This window comes from Meleagris gallopavo, chromosome 6 (genome assembly GCF_905368555.1).
Source record: "Meleagris gallopavo chromosome 6, MGAL_WU_HG_1.1, whole genome shotgun sequence".
Lineage (NCBI taxonomy): Eukaryota > Metazoa > Chordata > Aves > Galliformes > Phasianidae > Meleagris > Meleagris gallopavo.
Window position 1 is genome coordinate 33,174,547 of NC_139409.1, and position 21,857 is coordinate 33,196,403.

Sequence of the window (21,857 nt, forward strand, 5' to 3'; positions counted from 1 at the left end):
AGGTTACAGAGAGGGCACGCAGTTTGCGCGATCTTCTGGAAAGCTGTGCGGATTGGGTGGGTAGGGCTCAGCTCGCAGGAAAAACTTTAATGTGATTCGCCGCTCGTCCTGAAGTAACTTTATTTTATAGTCTCTATGTTATGAAACATGGAAGGCTTTCATAAATCACCATGAAGGCAAATGGGTTACAGTCTTCTTACAGATCCCAGGCCAGCAAGGCTTGCCATGCTGCCCGGCTTCTGACAGTCGCATGACAGCTGACCACCTTCCTGCTGCCTTCTCGCCCTCATTTAATAAAATGAGATTGAAGCTTTGGCTGTCCGTAAAGTGCTGCGAGGAGCCATATCCAGCAGCCAACCAAGAGGAGCTTTAAGCTGATGCTTTCTTGGCTCTCTCTCTTTTGCAGCTGCACATTAAGAAGCTGCAGGGCAGCGGCCCAGGCCACGCAGCAGGCCTGGCAGGCACAGCTGGGGAGAGAGAACCTGGTAGCAGAACGGTATAGGCTTTTCTTTTAAGAGAAAGAAATACAGGTGGGCAGAAAAAGAAATAAAGCGGGAAAGAAAAAAAGAGGGGGGGGAGGGAAAGGAGGGGACGGAAAAGGAAAAAAAAGGGAAGAAAAGTAAGGATGAGAGGTGCCAGATGGAGCAGAGAAGCAGCAAGGAACCAGCGGAGGAAAGAGGTAGACAAAGGGCTGATGCAAGCCCTGCCCCAGGTGCGCAGCCCCGCAGCCGGGGACGCGGGGCTGGGGCGCTCAACAGGCTCCGGGCAGCAGCACATGGCAGGAGCCGCTCTCTTCCAGCCCGGTGCCGGGAAGGTGCTCGGTGGGGCCGCCGGGGCGGTTCGACCGCCGCCCCGGGGGCCGGCAGCTCCGCCGCCTCCTTTGTGTGCGCGGGGGGAGCGGCGGCGGTGCCACCGCCGGGCTGTCAGTGCTGCCCGCCAGGAGGCGGGGAAGGGACGGGAAGGGAAGGGAGGAGGAGAGGGAAGGCGCGGGCAGGGCGGCTCTCCCGTCCCCGCCGCAAGGTAAGCCCGGCTTCCCCGGCGGAGAGAGGCGCCGGGAGCGCCGCGGCCCCTTCCCCGACCCGCCGAACGGCTTTGCCCAGATCCGCGGCGCGACCGGCAGCTCTGCGGTGTCGGAGCCCCGCTCTCCGTAGGCGCAGGAGGAAACCGAGCGCGGGCTGCGGCGGCGGCTGGGAGCTGCGCGGCTCCGGCACTTGGCCATGGGCTGGCAGCAGCCGGACAGCAGCGGGAGCCGACGCGGGGCTCGCAGCTAAAGGGGCGAGGAAGAGGGACCATGGCAGCATCCAGCAACTCCAGTTTGTCCGGCTCGTCGGTTTCCTCCGGTAAGTTTCTCCCGGAATTTCTTCCTCCCCTCCATTTTTGGCGGAGAGCTACCTGTCCGCGGCGCCTCGCCGTCCCGCCTGCCCGGCGCGGTGCCCCTTAAGCCCTACCCCCGGGCTCGGTGCCCCTCTCGAGGGGGTCGGGCTCGCCTCCTCCCCGCACTGCCTTTGTGCGGGTTGGAAGAGCCCCTTGCAGAGCTCCTGCAGCGGGAACAGCCGCCCACGGGCGGGCACGAGGCGAGCCCCGCGGCTCCCACCGGCACCGCGTTAGCGGCTGCTGCTCCCAGTGTGACCCGTATTCTCCTTCCCCCGGGGCTGCGGAGGTGCGAGAAAAGAGAAAAGTTGTGTTCGTGAGCGAGGCAGCCCGAAACTGAAAGCGGTGATAAAATAGTATTGTGGTCTGCTTTTTCTCTCGTTGGGTTATTTTAATACTTCAGTGATAGTAGACCAGCGAAATTGGCAGAGTGGTATCCTGGCGCATACCGGGCTGAGGAAGTAAATAGAAGGATGAACAACTTTGGGGTTCAAAGGACTTGTGACTCAGTGTTTTATTGGAGGTGCCAGACTGAGAATTTGTAAGAGCTCTTTTTAAGAGCAGCAATATGTGCTGTGAAAAGCCGACGAGCTCCTTTGACTATCAATACAACCACAGGAAAAAAAAAAAAAAAAAACCTTATATGTAACAGGCAGTGAACGACTATTTCTTTTGAAGATGGTGTATGGCTTACTCAACTTACTGCATGTGTCACTGTTCCAGGATGCGCCACTTACTGCCAGATCCAAAGAAAGAACTGGCTGCTTAAAACTAGTATTTATTCCAACCCTTTTAATAGAAAACACAAACACGCAAACCCTGATTGCCTTAACTAGAAAGCAAGCACCTAAAAGAAGTAGCATGAGAAATTGTGTTGTGTTTGTGTTCATGATGCAAGAGTTGTAGGACCGGAATGAAAACAAGAAAGAGTCAATCCAACGCAACAACCTATCAGTTAAGAATCATGTTTCCATATACTTCCTTGCTCCATGAATGTAGGTCTTCCCTACGTTCCATTCCAGCCCATGAGAACAGTGCTCAGTGCGCACTCCTGAATCACAGAATCATTAAGGTTGGACCACTAAGATCATCTGGTCCAACCCATCACCACCATGAATCTCTTTGGCTGTAGACTCTGGGATCCATCTCCCATGCTGAACCCTTGCAGTTCAAATGCCCGAACTGCAGAGAGCAGTGGGAATTCAGGCACATCCTTGGTTTTGCATTTGATATGGATGACTCCAGGTGTCCTCTCCTTCAGTAAGTGACTCCTGTTCCAAACTTAATATCTAGCCTAGGAGCTGAGCTCTGGGCCTTAGGTGCACGCTGTTGAAAGTTAGGTTGGTGCTTGCCAGTGCTATGCTTTGTAATGAGCCCTTTGCTTCAGCCTTCAGCATTTTGTGGTCAAGCTTTTCTGTATTTTTTGCAAGGTCTTGGCCCACACTTGGGGCTGTTAGATGCCACAGTGATAAAACTAATAAATATTGTCAAGTGCTTCATAAAACAATAGAGTGCCTTTCACTTTTATACTTTACAACCTTGAAGTGCTTTTTGTTTTCTGCAGTGTGGTGTTTTTTTTCTATGCACTTACTAATCAGAAGTTGAATTTGCTGCAGCATGCTGAAGTTTCCAATATTAGCAAATGCACCATATCTGAATATGTGCAGCTGTGTTTTGGCTGTCTGCGGTTTCAGTTCTCAGAACTCAGCAAGTCTCAGAGCATCCTTTTTTACATAATCTAGCCAAACAGTCTTGCTTTTAAATTTAATTTGCTAGAATTTATGTGTATGTTTAATTTAGCAGTATGAAGACTTCAAAATGACATAATTATTTCTACTCAGCAGAAAAGGGAAGATTGTAGTATCATGCAACATTTTACTAGTAGAAGTAAAGTTCATGGCTGATAGCAGAACAGCAAGCTACAGGAGTCCATTTCACCACTGACTTGTCAAGCTGCATATTGTGCTGCTGGATCACTTGTCCATCTCTAGAAGCAATTGTCCATCTTGCTCAGATTGAATTTAAGCATTGTTCATATAATACCTCCAGGTTTTGCAGTAATCTATGGACAGCTTAGAGTCACCATCTCTGGAGATGTTCAGGGGTAGATGTGGCACTGAGGGACATGCTTAGCAGGCATGGTGGTGATGGGTTGCTGGTTGGACTCGATGATCCGAGTGGTCTGTTTCAACCTTGATGATTTTGTGTTTCCATGAAGTATCCTATTTGTAAATTAATTTTTAGCTTCAGGAAAATGTGTTTTTTGTTATTGTTTGTTTCTTTTTTGAAGATGCATTCATATACAAGCATTCTGAGAAGAAACAGAACTCTTCTTGAGAGTGTATAATTCAAATTTGAAACCATTGTCAGGGTCTACTCTGTTTTTGAGGTAACAAGAGATCTCCAGAGAGAAGTGTCTGTAACGCCCAAATATGTGGTTAGTTTTGAGCACTATGATGTTACGCTTAAGGAGTTTTCTATAATTTCTTTTGGGAATTTGTGGTGATAGTAGCTGGGGGACGTGCACAGATACACATTGAGTTGGCTGACAGCCAGATTCCAGTCATCTAAATGCAGCGTGGTGCTGAGTGTTTTCAGGTTCTCTCTGCTCAGATCAGAATTTTGATTGGCCTGTACGATATGTATGGAAAGGCGAGGGTTATCCAGAATCTGTCTTCTAAGGAGTAAAAGGATTTACTGACTGAGTGATAATAGGAGAAATTAGTGTTCAAATGGCAAATGGAAGAAGTTACCCCTTTAAATAAGTGAGTGAAAATTCCTGTCTCTTACCTGCCTTCCTTAAAATACAGACAGTTCTCCTTCCTCAGTCACATACTCATTGTAGTGGTGAGCACAGCTGTAGGAACAAAGTAGTCACTCTAAGGCCAGGGAGGGGAAAAGAAGTCAGTTCATTAATGATACTTCTGAAGCCTGAGAATTTGTTCCTGCAAGTGACCATTTGCCTCGTAGCAATTCTGTTTTGATTCTTGCCTATTCATGTCAGTGAGGATGTTAAACAAGTCCAATACTAAACAATTCAAAAATATTTCATGTGCGAAAGCTGTCCAAGGATTTCAGGGTGTAGGTATTTTGCCAACTCTCTTACAGTCTGTAAAGGTGCAAGTGGGAATTATAGCCTTCACTTCAACTTGTGCCTGTGCATGACCAGAAGTCCTGGAACAGTTTGCACAATGGCATGGCAGGGTGACTCATTGAACTGCACTGATAGGGAGCTGACACATATGGAGAGCTATGAGGTATAAACTAATGCTAGTGCAAGGGTTAGTTCTTAACAGTCCGTTGCTCTTTTGCTTTCACAGCTCAAAGACCTGTCCCTTCTTGAGTTGGTTGTCTCTAGTGCTGGTTCCAACATCTACTGTGAGGATGCTAACCACAGGTTCGGCAGTGCCAGGTTCTTGTCATGGGCCCCATGTGACCTGAGTCTGACAGATTTTGTTCGCTAAGCTTGCACCTCAGGGCAGCAAAACCTACAGGAGTGAGCAGGGACATTTGTGCTGCATTTCTACACATAACGCTCTGCTTTTGGAGGCAGAACGTAAGCTACTCGTTGACTGTAAACAGTTGTGTTTCAATGTGGCTCAGAGATAAAAGGCTGTACTATGCAGAGGGAGGAAGGTGGATCTGCTAAGCAGTTAAATTTTCTTCTTTGGATCTTGAGTAAATCTGCAGAGCAAATGAAGTGCTGAAATTATAATTACTCCCTCTGGGAATTCCATTTAACTTTCCCGTAATCTCTTCTATAGTGAATGCCCACGCAATCTGTTAGCTTTATGCCTTGCAAGCTCCTAAATTTTGTTCTTCTTCCCAGATGAAGTGCTGATTCAACCACAAGTGGCATCTTTTCTTGTTTTCTATTCTCTAGTTGACTGTATATATTTCTGTGCTTTCCTTCACGCTGCTTTTTCCTTAAGATAGACCTATTCCCTTTTGCTTCCTGTCTTAGTACAGACACTTATTCATTCTTGAACTTTTAAATTTTTGATTTTTTTTTTGGAAAAATTTTCATCTTTTCCTGTAAATATCAAACCATTTACTTCTCCCACATCATCATCAGCTGACCCCAGCTTCCTCTACCCAGCAGCCAAATAGTGATTGTTTGTGACTGACAAACTTCAAACTCCACTTTCTGGAATTTAAATTCAGTCTTGGTTGAAGACACCTTTGCAACTGTGTCTGCTCTGCTTTTCTGAGGAGCAAAAAAAAACCAAAACACAGCCAGCACGCTTCCCAACCAGGCTCCGTGGAGCTGTGTTTGTAGGCGTCAGAAATCTTAGCTTCTGCACAGTTGTGCCACATAAAGCTAACACAAAGTGGCTGGTCTATGGAAGTTGGTAAAGGCCATTAAGATCATCTAGTCCAGCAGTCAACCCATGACCACCATGCCTGCTAAGTCATGTCCCCAGATGCCACATCTACACATGTTTTGAATCCCAACTGCCTTCAAGACTTTGAGCCCTCCTAAAAAAAAAAGCTCTGCTTGAAAAGCTTTTTGCTTCCTGGTAATGGGCAGGAGGCTGAGATAATTTGTGTGTATCAGGTAAGGGGAGTGCTGGCATCCACACTGAAGGTAAGTGTAAAGGGTGCTGAAGGGCAGCATGCCATCAGGCTTTCTCTGCTAGCAGGACTCAGATTGTGCCAAAACCTTTGCCTTTATAACGCAAATGTAAAAAGATGTGCTCACAGTTTCTCCGAGCTCCAAAGATAAGTCTGTGGGCACTGGGGAAGCTGTGAAGGCTGAAGGAATCACTGTGCACTTCTCCATTCCCATCTGAGCCAAAGCTTCTTCTCGTGCTGTGTGCACCTCTGCCATTCGGCTAAGTGGTGGAGTTGAAACACACTGAGCACACACTGTCAAGATTTATGCTGCAGGCCTGAGATGGGTTTACATATCTTGTCTGGGGATTTTTGTTTTTTGGCTGTGTCTTATAATTAGCTGTTCTAATAAGATACTGCTTCTCCCTACAAACCTCCTGTTTTTGTAAACTCAGAGGTAGAAGATGACTGTTATAAATTCTTCTAAAATCAGCAATCTTTGGTGGTGTTTTTTTGTTTTGTTTTTAATTGAAAAGAGAAAGCAATCGTTTTCTGTCCTGAAGCTCATGGAAAAAGAGACATTTATGTACCATTTAACCAGTCATCCTAAATTAATAATGAAGTTTATGGTTTGAAAACTCATTCTTGCTATAACTTGAAAAGCAACAAATTGCTTTCTCATAAATGAACAGAGATGTGTGGTTTAAAGGCAGCATAGTTCTCAGCTATGTATTTCCACACATACTGTGCATTTTGATGATAAAAAATGGCTCAGTGAGGGAAGAAGAAAAATCTTTGATGGTTCCAGTAACTTAACAAGGTCAAAATAAAATATTAAAGGCTCATGACTCTCTGGGGGTCACGAAGGTGCTATGATGTGAAATAGGCAGATATATTGTAAAAATGAAAGTCAACATAAGCTGATTTTAATTAAGATGCTTATAAGTGAGAAGAAATGAAATTACTATTGTACACAGATTCAGGGAGGTTCTAATTGGGAAAAAGATTAGTAAATGAAAACAGATGTTTATTCTCAATAATCTAATAGAAATAGCATAGTAAAAACGTACATGAAAGCCATTTAAGTCATGCTGCCATTGTGCCGATAAGGTGCTACTTTTGATTTTCTAAAGGGCAATAAGAGGATGGTTGTTTTTTTCTTTTTCTTGTTCCTTATATGGAGCTTCCTCAAGCCAGGGTGTTCTTGCTCTAAATTAAAGCTGAAGTCTTTTGTATTTGGTGATTATAAAGAACTCTTCATTCTTATTAAAAATAATGAAAATTCAAAAGGGAAAAATGGCAAAGTACCCTGTCCTTATGTAATGATTGATCCAACAGTTAGCTACTGAATGCATAGGCTGTGATTGCTAAGAATAAAACATGCTGGAAACAGGTCTCTCCACTTCACCATTTAGCTTGTATCTACGTGCAGTGAAGCAGAATTCTTATTTTTCTTACAAATCTGCTCATCTCAGAGGCATATGTGCAAGATCAAGGGAACAGTCTTCCATGCTGTCATTATGATGACCTTTTTGAATATCCATTGAATTGACTATTTCTTGCCTTCGGTTTGATGGTTTTAAGAAGGCTTAGATATGCCAAATGCTGAGCAATGGTAGGAAGGAAAATTTGACATTGCGCGCAATCCTTCTCTATGTCTGTGCTCATCATGTTTTACAAAGCAATTTCCAAATTATAATCATTTGTCTACCATGGTGCATAGGTGGGCTTTTTAACCTACTGTTTTAGACAAAGAAATACGTTTTTTTGTGTCACTTTTTATATACAATGGAGGCATACCTTTGGCTAAAGAGCAGCAATGGCAGCGTTTGCCTCACTGAGTGCTGGCACAAGGTGTTCTCATGCTGAGGACCAGTCTGTTGTCACTTGCTCTTCTCTCCCACAAAAGGAAGAGATACTTGGGAGATTAAATATTTGGAGAAGCGTGTGTTAAGGAATGGCACGTTAATATTGCATGAAGGAGCTTTCATTGCAGGGAAATGTACCAGGATTTATAGAAGAGGAAATAAATCAGTATTCCTGTGTATCACATTCTTCACAGGTGTAGTCACAGTTTGTGTAAGAATTATGCACAGTAGCTAGTGTAAATGTATACTTTTAGCAGCTATGCCTAATAACCCATTCTTGCTGTCTTTTTCTGGCCTTTGATTATGAGAATGTAAATTTGAATTTTATATTTGAAGGCAGTTATTACAAACTATGAATCATGCACGATTCAGCAATAGTAGTTTCATCATCACCCTGTTTTACTCAGCAATAGTCCAAATCCCGGGGCTGGGGATGAGCATAGTCCTGGTACAAGGAAACAGACGCTGCAATAATGCCCTTGTAACACTGATTGGCTTTGAAGCTTGCCAGTGAATGTTGAAACTTGGCAGTGTGGTCTCATGCATTTGCTGAGGTAGGAACAGGTTAAAGGGCTTTTAAAATGCAGAAGATTGCATGAGTGTCCCATGCTTTGCTTTTGTAGCTATTTATCAAGGTCATCATAAAACAATTAGTTTGGTAAATCTTTTCTGAGGATATCTTTATCAGGCAGTCCGATTTTCCTGAGACGAGGTGTCTCGGTTAGAGTATTGTTTCTGACAGTCTGGAAGGTACTAGGTGGGCCTTTTCATGTCATCAGTGAATCACACGTCGCCTGTTGTGACCCAGTGCCAAGTCACATTTCTGAATTTCTTCTTACATAGTTTTCATGGCGCTGTTCCTTTCCTTCCTTCTTGCCTTCCTGATGACTGTTTAAACGTTGCTCTTGGTTAAAAAAAAAAATATTTATATATGCTATGAAGTGTGCTTGTGATGTTATGCTTTTTTACTTCATCGAAGAAGAAAATTGAATGCTAGAGTTGGAGAACTTAGTTTGTAAATGAGATTCAGCTGAGCAGATGTTTAATTACTAAAAATTTGTCTTATCGTGACAGATCAATTGGTTAAATTTTTGGTTTCATTTTGTGGCAAGAAAGAAAAATGAAAAGTACACCATGTATGTGTGTACTGGGAAGGGCCATTGCAAAGGCAGGCAGAAGTTCTTACAGTATCGTGGTTCTGTGCCAACAATGTGCTGGAGGGCTTATGCATGATCAAAAGCAAAAGATGTCCAACAGCTCTTTAAGCTGGAATCTTTGCCGTGTAAAGCTGTTACTGAATCCACTTTAATTCCCCAATAAACTAGAGCAGCGTGCTCCAAAGCAATGGGAAGATGACGGGATCCTGAGCAGCTCCAGCAAACCTTCCATTTTCAGCTTTTCCAAGGAATCAGGTTGATGTTAAAGGCTCAAGCACTGCCTCACTGCATGAGATGTATTTAACCCTGCCTCTCAGGATGGTTGGTCCTGCTTCGCCTTGGGAAAAGGTGCACAGGGTGGATACTGAGGATTGCTGAATGTAATCTCAGGTAGAATGTGGGACAGGTAGTTTCTACATATTGTGTATGTGCATGTGTAGGTCAATAGTAAACGTCCCAGCTATTAGCTGGGAGTTCAGGAATAGGTATTGCTTAGCTTAAAGGCATATACAAACCATGAAACTCTCTGACATGCAACAATTAGAGATGCTGGTGGCTGATCTGAGCCCTTAGGATGTTTAGATGAATTCACAGGCAGTCCATCCAGTGCTGTTAAACACAATAGTATCACCTCTGTCTACTGTTGCTGAGCTGTATGTAGGCTGGGAAATTGCCCGGATGAGGTATATCACTATATAGCTACTGTATCCTTTTTCTTTAGGTATCCATTGATAGTCACTGTGGGAGACAATGACCTGCTGGTGCTGTTTTTACCCATAGAGCAGTTAAGAGTTACTGCTGAGTCAGCATGCTGTGACTTCTAGGTCATGCTTGCCACAGCCAAGAGCTCCTAGAAGATAGCAGAAGTTTAGAGGCTGAGATATGGTATTCTGACATTTCGTGTTTCGAGTTTAAAACAAATCCACACCTATGTTGCAAAGAAATCTGATGGGAAAAATCTTACTAACAATGTGCTGTTTAGAACAGCATAGTTAATGGCACAAGGAACATTCATCTCTTTCTGCCTTGGCAGCTCAGAGTATATCAGGGAAAAAGTAACTTTTTTCTGCAGCCTTTTCAGTATTCTTAATGTAGTGCACAAAAAACTGTCAAACAATCAGATTTATCTAAAACTCTCCTTTGGAGTGAAGGGCTTTTTACTTCCCCTCCTTTGCTTTATGAGCATACAACCCAGCAGGATTTATGATCCAGCTGAAGTATGATCACATTTCATTATTTTTGATTCATGTGTTAAGACTAATAATAAATGAACTTTTAAGAGCTAGAGCAGAGTTTTTCGTATAAAACTCTAAGATTTAGGGCTGTACAAAAAAAAAATCTTAGTGTTGCAATAAAAAGTTGTGTAAAATCCAGGATTCTTTTTTAATGTTCTACATAGAAGTGTCATAAGGCTGAATTAATTGTTTGTAAAAGATTTTGTTTTCCAAATGAAAATCCCTTTATCAATGCAAGGTATTCAGTCCTGACCCTTCAAGCTGCTTGGTACCTTCTGTTCCCACTGCACTGTGGTAGTAAATCAGCAGCTTGCAGAACTGGGTGGTTGCTTCTCTGAGTATTTTGATGTTGTTTCCATTAAAGCAGCATCTGCTATTATGAGATGGGGCAAATTATGATAGACTTCATAGAAAATTTCTCTTCCTCCAAGTGCTGGTGTATAATGTATTTAATATTTGGTGCATTTGCATCGTATATGTAGAACATGTCATTTCACTGATGATGAATTTCTAAGGATTAGGTACAAGATTTAAATCATACATAATTTGTATAAGTACCTGTTTCATGAGAGAGCATGCTCTCCATAACTCCTGATCTCCTGCCAGGCAACCAAGATGATGGACAGCTTTTGGCATCATGCTGTGATAGCTCTGTATTTCTTTATTTTGCAATCTGAAGCATGCAGTTAGGTTGTTCTGTGTTGATGAAACTGTTTACAGAGAGAGTATTGAACCCTTTGATGTCTTAATAAAACGGGAAGACAAATTTCAATTCTAAACTTCCTTAGACCATGCTAATTTGAGTCTGATATATCAGCGTGTGTTGAAAATTGTCCTTAAGTTTAGACAGTAACAATGAGTGATGACTTAAATAGGAGTGGCTGCCATGGATAAAACGTCAGTTCTCTTGAGTGAGCGCTTGGGTCTTGGAGACAAATTAAAGCTATGGACTCAGTGATGGACAGGGATGCTTTTTTCTCCTCTTCCATTGTGACACTGCCAACAGCACTAAATACAGAAGTCCCTGAGAAGTGAAACTGATGGATTATAGAAGTACTGAGGTAAGTAGATGTCAGATTGGTTAGAATTTATGAAATTTATGCAGACAAGAGAACAGGATGCTTTTATTTAGGTTATGTAGAGACAAACATACAGATTTCTGGATTATCTTTACAAAGCGGAGTGTTATGCCAGACCATGGCACTGAATAGAGATAGAAACTATAGGTTTTTAATATGGGAAGTCTTGGAATCTTGATATCAGATGAGTAAATCTCAGCATGTATGAGAGAGAAACATCAGGTGCGCTGATGGTGTGTTACCAAACCTTAGGTGGTGTTAGCCCATTGGTTCAGGCCATTTTGGGAGTCTCTGAGGGAGCACACAAGCAGAGGGGGTCTAAGGCATATCCAAAAGCATTACGCAGTGTTTGTGGAAAAACTGGGAATTGTCCTTTTTTTCTGTGGCTGAACCAACAGCTGATCCTTAAAGTGAGGAAGGGACCTATGCAACAATAGGTGCGTATGCAATACAACGTGCTTTCAGGAACAGGAGAGCTAAGATTTGTATTGAACTCTGAGAGCTGCATTTCCATCAATGCAGAACTTGGTGTGATAGCCACCATGGCTTCCTGTGTTGCACTTTGAGTGATCTTTTTTTTTTTTTTTCCTGCGGTTCAAAAAAGTGTTACCAGCACAAAAGGAAGAGGTTCTCTGTGCTTGCTGTTGGGTAGCATTACATCACATTGCCAAGCAATTGTTGTATTTCCTTTCGGAAGTGATGGATTACTTGATTCAATAAGCTCCAAGAAAAAAACCAAAATCTCTTCCCAAACCCATTAAATTGCCTTGTGCTATTGATTTTTAAAATAAACTTCAGAAAAAAATAAAGTTTAAATGCAATCACAAAGGGTTAAGGGTATTGTTTTTAATGATTAATGTTACAGTAAGGCTTTGAGCACTGGAAGCTTAGGAAATCTACACATACTGTGTGATTTCTGCTGGAGCTACAAAATTCGACAGATGTGTCGTGTTTATATATGGGTTTATTTGCGCATTCAAATTGTTTCAGCATAAGGTCTTAAGAGTTATAATGAAATAAAGTGTTCATACATGGAAATATTCTAGAATAGCTATTGCTGAGCAGTATTCTGTTAAGCTATGGTATGTAGGGCATTGATTTGAAAGGAGCTGTGTGAAAGGTGTAGAAATACAGCATTAATTATACTCATTTGTCAAGTAACACAGAGCTTCCTGTTTTTTCTTTTTGCCTTTCTACTGGATTTGTTCTTGAAAGCTGGTTGCTCCCTCTTTTCAGAGAGAAAATGCATTTCTGTCATGAGAAACTTAAAACTGAATCTGCCACTTTCAAGGTTGTTATTTTATTTAGTTTGGTGTTTTTTTAGCACTGAAACTGATCACTTGGTAGTTAAATGAAGAAAACAAGAAGAGGATAAAAAAACATGAAGAAAACTGAATCGTGTCAGCAAAACTTTGCTGAACAGAATAAGCTGTAACTAGTTAGAAGTATTCTTATCATGCATGTGAAAATTATAGTCAGGACTGGATGTCTACCTTGCTGAATGTTGTTAACCACACATTTTAATTAGCGCTTTCTCATTTTTGCTAAGATATACCTATAATGAGACCACGACCTTTCCATGCAAACAGGTTGGTGACTGTAGAAATGTAGAATAGATGACAGTTCGGGGCCAACATTTTATAACTTGAAGAATGCTACGAGCATAAGCATAGTGAGTATAAATTACAGCCAGAAGGATGAAGAATTGGCACTGTTACTAATTACATGTATTGAGTATGCACGCGCGTGTGTGTGTAGGTTTAAGCAACCAGCAACCAGGGATATTTAGGAAAATATTAGGAATCTGTTCCCCACCCCCACTGTCTGTTTCTTTTTTAATTCTGTGAGCTAAGAAGGAGACACATTGCCTTCAAAGAGCTGCTGCAGAGGGCTTTGACTCATGAAAGCCTTTTCTGTATTGTATTTGTTTAACTTCCTTTGATCTCTTTTGGTTTGATGAGTACGTGTCATCACTTGGCATTGCAATTGCTTCCTCTTGTGCAGTTATGACAGTAATAAATATATTCACTGAAGGGTGTAATTTAAAATTTGTATTATTCACAGTTATTGGTAAGTGCTGTAGCCTAAGTGGTAAAAATGAGGGGAAATCTGGTTCAGTATGAGTTATTTTTAAATAATTGATCAGTCTTATCAATATGCATAATAAGCTTATCAAAACAGACTTCTCAAAAATTAAGGATGAAAAAAACCCAATATAAAACGATTGTAAGTGTAATTGAGAAGTGTAATTTACTTTCCCTTTACAGGAAAAGGCTTTCAGCTTCACCTTTTAAGAAGCTTTAGAAAACTGCACACTGACTCCTGGCAGCACTGTATTGATTGAAAGCTTACAGAGTGCCTAGGAAACACGAGTGTACACGAATTTGTCTGAAAGTGGTGTGTTTTACAGAAAGCTTGTCACTCTCTATGGTGTGTAAGACATATATTAACTTCACAAGGACTGGATATACTAGTCGTATGTAATCATTAAGAGTTTGTAATCAGCAAGATTAAAAAAAAAAAAAACAACTTTTTTACATCATTCTGTACATTCTTAACAAAGCACCTGTTTCATAATGGGGGAAAAATATGGGCAGAACAGTGAAACCACTCAGCTACTGCCAGGGACTAGAATTAAAATCAACATGGAGTGCAAAACAATAAAAAAGGATTTTCCAATAAATGTTCACAATTCATTAGACAGTACCACCCCCTTGGAGCTTATGACAGGTTTTTGCCCATATCAGGGACTGTCATGGAGTTATCTAGCTCTATCTGTGTCTGTGACTAGGGGACAGCAGTCCCACAGGTCCACCAGCCCAAAAATGGGTGGGGGTGTAAATGGTTTATGGGCTGGTTCAGCCCAGTTTTGTGACAAATAGGGCAGGGGACCCACAGACCCATGCCCCGGGAAAGGGGAAAAGGGGAGAAGGGTAAGGACATGGGAGATGGGCGTAAAAGCAGAACTGTGGCAACAATCTGTGGAGGAAGGTTAATTAACTAAATATGATATCGGAATGCAAGATAGCACAATATAATATAGAATTGGAACTGAGGCTAATCAATCAAGTAAAATGAGATAGAGAGTGTCCAAAACCAAAGGTCTTACTCTAAAATTGAAGGCGAAACGGCGGGGGAGAACATTCACACACTGCCAGGCAGCAAGGGAAGAGAGAGTCCCACAACTTGCCAGGAGCTTTATTTTCCTCTCTGAAGGCAAAGTCCTCTGGCGTATGTATTCTTCTCTTCTGAGCTCCAGGTATTTGGAAAATAGGCAGCCCATGGAAGTGGGGCATTACTTCTTTAACTACCAGTGCTTTACATGATGTTATGATGTGGAATACTGATAACAAAAATCGTAAAAACATGACAGGGACATATTTCAAAAATTCTTTTCCTTATTATGTTTCTTATTCTGCTTGGTAAAATACAGTGTCACAGATTTGTCTTTTCCATTGTGGTTCCCTTTATAAAAGTAGTTTAGGACTTGCTTTGTCCCACTACAGTTTAACTATATTTCTTTTTGCTTTTACTACCTTTCTTGTATGTTCTCTTTCCTTCTACTTGTACATCTATACCACTCTCAGGCTTGGGGTTAGGAAAGAATTGTGCTTAAAGCAGTGAAGTGGCTCCAACTGACATCAGTGATTGGAACAGTGTAATTCTGCATTTGAGTTCCAACAGTTCTTTAGCTTGTTATCAGCTTCCCCATCCCTGATGATCAGACTCGTCCCTAGGAAACGTTTCAGAACAGAATTAATCATCGCTACATACTTGAAGAAGTTGATGCTGTTTGTTTGTGAGGCTGTTGAGTACCATTTGGAATAGCAGCTGCTGAGGTAACAATTTTGACGTGTCCCCTACCACTCTTGCAAGGAGAAACATCGTGGGTGGACAAAACCTTTCTAAAGTATCAACAATATGCACATCTGAAAACATTTGCATATTTTATTTTAACAGATTTTTTTTTCCACCATGAATTTATTTATCTTGCTTGCAGATACTGAGGCTGATTGTTTAATGTCAAGCAGAAATGACTTCAGAATTTTTTGTATGTCTGAACCTCCATAAGACTATATGAATAGGGGCATTTTGTTTCTGACTATCCACCAGGTTGTGACAAATGTGAAGAAATGTGATCTTATGGGTTAGCTCTGTAGTCAGCTCAGTTCACTGTACCCTGTGATTTATCAGAGCCTGCAGTCCATGTAATGGGAGATGCCAGCTCTCATTTGAGGGACCTGAAAGAGCTCACTTTCAGGCCCCGTACCAGCTTTCTGAAGTACTGAGAAGGAAGAGTTTGCAGGAAGTTTTTACTTCAAAGCAAATTTTAGACTAAATTTCTAAGCTTCTACACTAGCTGTTGACTTGCCTAATATATCATATTATCCATTTGTCTGGTAGAACTGTTCTTTTTAACTGTTCCTATAAATTCGCCCAGTGCAGCCATCAGGCTACTTGGAGTTTTTTGGCTTTCCTTTGCAGCCTTTTGTAAAACTGACATAATATTATTCCTCTTCCCACTCTTTAATAATGAGGACATTTTAGAAGACAGTCAAATGCTGTTTCAACCCTGAATCTCTTAGAAAGTCTTTGATTAGTATAACCTGATCTATATAAAATTGTTATTGTTCATGTGTTTGTTCTGTAAACCCCACTGAAAGCTCAGTGTGAAGTGAATAGTCCAACCAGTCTCCCATAAAGAAGTGTTCTGTTGTGGGGGTTTTCTGGGCTCAGTGTTCTCTATATACAGATCTCAAAATACTTATTTTCTTCTGTGATCTCCAATGGATCCTTTTATGCCTTGACCATTTATTGGCTGGACTGGCAGACTTGGCATTCGGTAAAGGGTTTGTTGTTAGTTCTTATGTCTTCTGCAAGTAATTTCTCAGCCTGTCTTTTGTTGTACTGTACTGTGGTTTGAGTTTGCTTTGGCTGTATGTATTTTTTCATTTACCCTGCAATAGTCAACTTCCTTCATTTGGACATGACTTCAGCTTTCAGAGGGACATTTTTTTTGCCTCTGATAATGCCTCATACCCTGCTGCTTAGCTTTGCTGTCTTCCTTTTCTGCTTTCTCAAATGATTTTGTTTAATAGGTAGCATGTATTTGCTCTGGGCCTCTAATGTCGTATCTCTGTTTACCATACAGCCTGTAAAAGTTTAACTCTCTTAGCTTCCCCATTTAGCTTCCTTTTAGCAAGATTTAATGTATCCTCCAGAGTGACTTATAAATCAGATTTCAAAGGCTTTATCAGCCCTGTCAAAATTTCCTAGTACATGTATCAACACTACCTACAGTTACAAACCCATTAAAAATGTCCGAACTGTAAAAACCTTGTGTGAATATGTAAGCTCATGTATCTGTTTATCATAGATAGAGAAGAGAGAATAGTTTTTGACAGGAAGAATAATTTTAAATGCAGAATCTGGTTTCTGTTTGTTTTTATCAGGTTGTAAACCAGCAGAAAGTGTTTCTTCGAGTGTAATTTTGCTTTCTTCAGCCCTCATGGCTACTTGCAGCATATCACAGCTTCTTCTGTGTCTGGGGAGTTTGAACAGTGGTGTTTCAGTTTTGAGTATTTGAGATCCAGAACTGGGATTGAGATAGATTAGTATGACAGCCTGTACAATTACAAATCTCATTTGGAGCCGAAGTAGGCAAACTTTATACCTGTAAGCATCTAGAGCACACCAAAATGTTTTTGTCTCAGTTGGATTTGTGGTCAATCCAGTGAGTGGCGAGCACACACTAATGAAGGGCCTTTATTAAGTATGGACCGATATGGTGAAAACAAGCTTATGGCACTTAAACACTGTTTTGTTGCCTGGGGCTTTTTTGTCTGCTTTTATCTTTTCTCTTTTTTTTTTTTTAAATGAAAACAATTTTTAGAGTTTCAAAAAACTTTAGGGTAACTGGGTTTCACCATAACATGTGGCGGGTCAAAGAAATGAAAAACTGAGCAGGATTAGTTATTTCTAAATGTTGCAGTAGAAGAAGGTAAAAGACATCAGATGAGATGAAACTGAGCACACACTGTTTTTTAAATCAAAATAATGAAGCTTGCTTGAAGTTAGTGGTAGAGTTGGCATATATATATATATATGCCATATATATATATATGTACTCAAAGGCTGTTGCTTTAGCAGTGCTTAATCCTGATCTGACCTGTTCCAGGCGAGGAATACACTCTGTTAACTTTTTTCTTTAAACTTCAAAAGTGAGCTCTCTTTGTGCCAGTACAATATTTTTCATGCTGTTTTTCTGAACCTTTCTTTATGCATTTGAGATTTCCAGTGTTGAACTTTACCTAAAAGCAAATTTATTTTTAGACCTTGCAAGAGGAAGGAATGATCTGTGGAAGTGGTGAGGTCCAAAGGCAGGGCAGCCTGGCATGCCCTCACTTGAGAAGCGCTTCATACAAGTGTTACCCAAAGGCTTTCCAAAGAGCTGTTTCCTTCACCACCAGCTCACATTCCAAGAGGAGAGTGGGTTTATGTCCAGTGTTCCTCTCCAGCCCCTCTTCTTGCCCCTAGATGTGCATCTGTTCTCATTCATGCCTTGATTTTTGGTGCTCGTGCCATACCATGCCTTTCATGTAGGAAGAAATATTAACTACATGCACATTTTCATAGAATCATAGAATGGTTTGGGTTGGAAGGGACTTAAAAGATCACCCAGTTACAACACCCAGCTCTGGGCAGGGCTGCCATCCCACCAGATCAGCTGCCCAAGGCCCCATCCAACCTGGACTGGAATGCCTGCAGGGATGGGGTATCCACAGTTTCTCTGGGCAGCTGTGCCAGTGCCTCACTACCCTCTGAGTAAAGAATTTCTTCCTAACATGCAACCTAAATTTCCCCCATATTAGTTTAACCATTTCCCCTTGTCCTATCACTATTAGGCCATGTAAAAAGTCACTCCTTTCCTGCTTATAAGCTCCCTTTCTAATGTTGAGGAGTTCCTTAGTATCTGAGGCATTCTGAGGTTTTGATAGAGTACCTCTGGACATTTTTTTTTTTTTTACTACTAGCACATTCTGACCATGCAGGGAGCTTTATGAGAAAGAATAATACTCAGTATTACAAACAAAACAATTTTGCTTGTAAGAGCCTATTACTAAGTGATGAGAAGCCACAGAATCCCAAAGTTGAATGTCTGGGTACGCTTCTTAACAGGTCACTGTCAGCATGAACATTATAATTTAATTGTCAGCCACATAATGAAACGCTTCTTCTAAAAGCAAATTATAACATAGTTTGTGCTTACAGTATTGGCACATCTTTCGAACACTGTTTTATTAGGAGTGTGAGCTGAAATTCTGCAAAGCTGTTTAGATTAAATGTGCTTATTAAACAGATAGTAATACCTTGTAACAGCAAAGGATTAAAAAGAACAGAGAGTGGCAGGGGACAAGTGTACTCACAGTGAGCTTTTTAGAGACCTACTTTGCTGTCTTTTTTTTTTTTTTCCCTTGTGATGCAGTCGTTTTTTTTTCTTGTTTTTTTTTTCTTGTTCCTTTGAAATAGAGAAGTGGAGATGCAGTGTTGTGTGACCCCTTATATTAACTTGGATGAGTTCCAAGAAAAGTTTTCTGCTGGGAGAAATAGTGCCAATTTTCAAGTTCAATATTTCATATTACCTGGGCTATAAAGATACCGTGAGTTTCTGTGCAGCTGAAGGTTTGTCTTTCCAATTCAATACAGCAGTTACTAGCAACTGGTTAATTATTAATCCTTGAATTCAAAGCTTTCTACTCCTTTTGCTTTCTCTTTCTTAATCTGAACCATCCTCTTGGGCCATTCAAGATAACACCTACAGAGGGTTAGTTTACCACAGGAATTCTAAAACTGCATCTTCCAGGTTTCAAAGAATTAATTTATTTCATACACGAAATATTTTACAACCAAAACTAATATAATTTTAAAAATTGAGAGATTACCAGATTTATGTCATTTTAGGAAATGGATTCTTCTAGTTTAAGCATAGCCCATAAGTATAGTTTTTAAGATCTCAATAACTTCATAAGTGTAAATTTTCAAATTCACAATGGTCTCAGATAACATAATAAAATAAAAAAAAAGACCATAACATCTTTGTGTCCCTTGGTCACATTCAGTCTTGGGAAACAACTCGTACATCAAATAGCCATGCAGAGAATTTCAAAGATGACTCAGATGTAAAATTTAAATTTTTTTAAAAATACAAAAAACTGTTTAAAAAATGAACTTCTATGCAGGTCTTTCTAGAAGGAAGTAAATGCCCTTTGTGCTTAAATTTCTAGCTCCTCTTTGCTAAAACAGTGCAAATGCTGTGGGGAGCAGTAAAATGAAATTGGCTTTGTTTTTCAGAATATTTCATCCATGTGAATGGTCAGTAACATAAAATAAGTGAGAAATCCAACCAGGAGCATAAATAGATGCTCATTCTTACAATGGTCTCCATATGGACAGACATTTCTGCTTTTGCAGAACATCAGTGTTATCAGCAGGTCCCTACATAGATGGTGGATCAGCAGCATAGAGCTGATTGCATCATCAGAATGAAGTGACAGCATGTCTCAACTGGCTGGCTAAATGCTGTGTGATACTCTTGATAATGAGGATAAAGGCCTGTGGTTATTTTATTTCCATTAGCTGTTTCAGCTGTGTGCTTCATGGAGCCATTCCCAATGTCTTCATTTTCTGTCTGGGATAGCACACGTTTGGGTTTGGATTGAAACCACTTAGTCCTAGCAGCAGTTGGGGAATGGCTGGTGGACAGCTTGGGGGAGGAAGTATGACAATATGGAATACTATGACCGGAGGAGCATCTGAATCCTCTTTCCTTTATCTTGAGTCCTCTGAACTAGCCAGTGCCACAGCAGCTCATTATGTCCTGCACGAGACCCCACCTGTAATGCTCCCAGTGTTGTCTCTATCTGCCATTTCCACACCCTAGCTCCTGTTTTCCCCTCTGTCCTGACTTCCTGCAGCACTCTCTAGTTTCTTCCAGCTCCTCCCAAATCTATAAGATCCTTATTGCAGTACTCTCTATACTTCGAGGCTTTTTCATTGGCCAAAAGCCTGATGAAACTTACTGGCCAGGAAATGCCTGCTTTCTGGTGAGCTGAGCAGGTGAGTGTTTGCCTGCAGTGGGGTTTTCCCCTTGAAGTATTCATTAGAATTTGAAGCATGTCTCTGGCTGAAATAGTATCAATATTAATGAATTTTCATAAAATCACAGAATGGCTTGATATGGAAGGAACCTTAAAGCCCATCCAGTTCCAATCACTGCCATGGGCAGGACTGCTATCCACCAGTTCTGGCTGCCCAGAGCCCCATCCAACCTGGTCTTGTGGGGCATCCACAGCTTCTCTGGGCAGCTGTGCCTGTGCCTCACTGCCACTGAGTGAATAAATTCCCCTGATGTCTAATTTACATCTCCCCTCTTTTTGTTTAAAACTGTTCTTTATTAGTATCTACCTGTGTAATAAGCTGGTTTCCCTCTGGCTTATAAGTTCCCTTTAAGTATTGAAAGGCCACAGTGAGGTCTCCCTGGAGCTGCTTCTTCTCCAAGCTGACCAAGCTCAGCTCCCTTAACTGTTCTTCACAGGAGAGGTGCTCCAGCCCTGTGATCACCCTCATGGCCCTCCTGTGAATCCGCTCCAGCAGCTCTGCATCCACCTTGTGCTGGGAGCCCCAGACCTGCATGCAGTACTCCAGGTGAAACCTCACAAGGGCAGAGCAGAGGGCAACAATCCCCTCCCTTGACCCTGCTGACTACTCCTCTTTTGATGCAGCCCAGGATGCAGTTGGCTTTCCAGACTTTCTGATTAATTAAAACACTGAAAAACTTTAGTTTCCTGTGACTTCAGTTCAGAATGTTTCCTTTTCTTTGTGGCTTACCCTGGCGGTAATTACAGTATCTTTAAATTATATCTACTTAGTGAGTAGATTGGATGTGAAAGCCTTTCATTCATTTCCAAGAAGATACGAGTTTGGTGGCCAGACTAGACACCACCTTATTTGATTACTTGTACTAACAGCTTATGCTCATGGAAGGTATTTAATCAGTCAGGAAATTAAAGAATACTCTCTAAGAAGAGTTTGGGGCTTAACCACTGCTGCAGCCTTGCAGCACAGAGCAAAGTGACCAGATTGGCAGGAGAAGTTAGGAAGCAGCTGGCACTGCAGGAGAAATCTGCAGGTTGAGGGGGCTGTAAACACTCAAGAGGAACTTGGCAGCGGTACTGGAATCATTGCTGCTTCTGTTGTAAAATGAGTTATGAAAGGAAACATTTTGTTTGTTCATGAAATGAAACCAGCATGCTGGCTTACGTCTTTTCCTAAACCTGGCACTGCAGGCAACCTGTCATCTTTCCACTCTGTGCTGGGACATCAGTGCAAATCAAAAGGAAGACATTATTGTCTCCTTCTGACCAAACAACAAAGTGGCATCTGAGTGGTCACTTCCTTGCTCCAGCTGTTTTGTGAGCAGCTGTGATTACCATTGAAGTCATTAGCTGCATTTTCAGAGTTGAGAAGACATTGATTCCCGCAGCGGAGGTAGAATCCACATTATTCTGTCTAGACATGCTCTTAGCTGCAGCA

At 41.5% G+C, this 21,857-nt stretch overlaps 1 protein-coding gene across 2 annotated transcripts in view; it reads left to right on the top strand.

The window, feature by feature from the left end:
* Window positions 1–934: 934 nt before the first annotated feature.
* Window positions 935–21,857, top strand: part of CHN2 (chimerin 2) — a 158,227-nt gene continuing 137,304 nt past the window's right edge. Inside the window, exon 1 of one of the 2 annotated variants that reach the window (XM_085226274.1) lies at window positions 935–1,340. In XM_085226274.1, the coding sequence (XP_085082400.1) occupies window positions 1,292–1,340 (49 nt within the window). In that variant the 5' untranslated portion in view covers window positions 935–1,291. The remainder of the gene's footprint in view (window positions 1,341–21,857) is intronic. The other variant, XM_085226275.1, reaches the window with a different exon arrangement.